Below are 1,442 nucleotides of genomic sequence, written 5' to 3'. Positions count from 1 at the left end.
TTTGTTTTAAGTTACACCAAAAACCAAAATCGATTTTCTCGAAAACAGATTTTGCGTAAAAATTCCCGTTTTTCCTTAATTTTTCTTTTGTTTTTCACGGCGCGTTTGAAAACTATTGGAAAAAATTTACTTTTGACCCCCCAAAGTACCAACTAGATTCACTTTCCTATCAGAAAAGGTACTGTTGAAGAAAATCCAAGCACTTTTACAGTCCTAAAACGTGATGACAAACACAAAAAAAAATAAAAAAAAAATAAAAAAAAAAATAAAAAAAAAAACACACATCATTGTAAAATCAATACATTCATCGTTCCACTCAGAATCTAAAATAATTTACAAAATTTGAAAAATGTCATGGTTGTCAATTTGTTATGGTTATAAATAATTCATAAAAAGTCAAAATTGTTTGGAAATTTTACCATGTATGGAAAATACTAATATAAATATTTGGTGAACATTTCAAGAGTCTACGGTTGTTCGTTTTGGAAATACAACAAAATTTCATAAATCGATTCATGGGAGTTCGATCATTTACGGCTGATTATCAAATATTGTAAAAATTATAAGTTAAAACGCTTATAAAAATTAATGATCCGTTGGAGTAAACTTTTTTTTTTGCTATAGGTACAAAAACTTTTGTGAAATCTTCTATTAATATGTTCAACTTAAGCTATGAAAAAAATCTTTGATTAATTCATTTCGAAATTATTTTTCTTTGATATTTTTGAACTTATATTAATGAAACTTATAAGGAGCCTATCATTATAGACATTATTTTCAAGCTTTTTTACTAAGTGAAAAAGTATTTATCGAGAATAATTTTAAAAATAATAAAAAATTAGAAAAATTTCTCAAAACTAGCTTAAAATTAGTCAAATTATTTTGAAAACGTTACCATTTATAGAAAATGCTAATATAATTATTTGGTAAAAATTTCAAGGGTTATTAATATTTTTGAGTTACACCAAAAAAATAAAAATTGACCAAACCAAACTTTCGGTGCAGGCATGACAAAAAAATTATCAAGTGTTTAGAAAGAAAAAATAATGAATTTTAAATTGTTCGATTGGTGCACAATTTTGTTGTTATTGTTAAAAAAGGTTAATATAGTGCGCAATCGTGATAATCCCATATATTACCCATCAAAAATATTGTACACTAAACATCAAACCATTATTTGGTGAATCGCCTACTATTAAAGTGAATTATTATGTTTAATTTCGACTAACGAGTATATCGTCTGATAACGTTGTATGGTCGAATTTGGCATGAATCCTGCCATATCTTCGAATCTATTGGCCACGGTCAACCCGCAGTGACGTCTGTACTCCATGTAACCGGGCAACCCAAAGTCTCTGCCTCTCTGTATGTTGAACGACACCAGGTCAAAACCGAACCCTTTGCCCGGCTTTTTGATCAAATTGTTGGTTACTTCTTGAGTT

The 1,442-nt window shown here is 28.3% G+C and overlaps 1 protein-coding gene across 1 annotated transcript in view; it reads right to left on the bottom strand.

Annotated features, from left to right (window-relative positions):
* The window catches only part of LOC100161711 (peroxidase-like), a 19,021-nt gene that overhangs the window by 7,562 nt on the left and 10,017 nt on the right, over positions 1 to 1,442 (bottom strand). Inside the window, exon 13 of the mRNA XM_029490021.1 lies at positions 1,230 to 1,442. Coding sequence (XP_029345881.1) covers positions 1,230 to 1,442 — 213 coding nt within the window. The remainder of the gene's footprint in view (positions 1 to 1,229) is intronic.

This window comes from Acyrthosiphon pisum, chromosome A2 (genome assembly GCF_005508785.2).
Source record: "Acyrthosiphon pisum isolate AL4f chromosome A2, pea_aphid_22Mar2018_4r6ur, whole genome shotgun sequence".
In the NCBI taxonomy this organism is placed as follows: domain Eukaryota; kingdom Metazoa; phylum Arthropoda; class Insecta; order Hemiptera; family Aphididae; genus Acyrthosiphon; species Acyrthosiphon pisum.
Note: the sequence above shows the minus strand (reverse complement) of the source record. Positions and strands in the feature narration are given on the sequence as shown.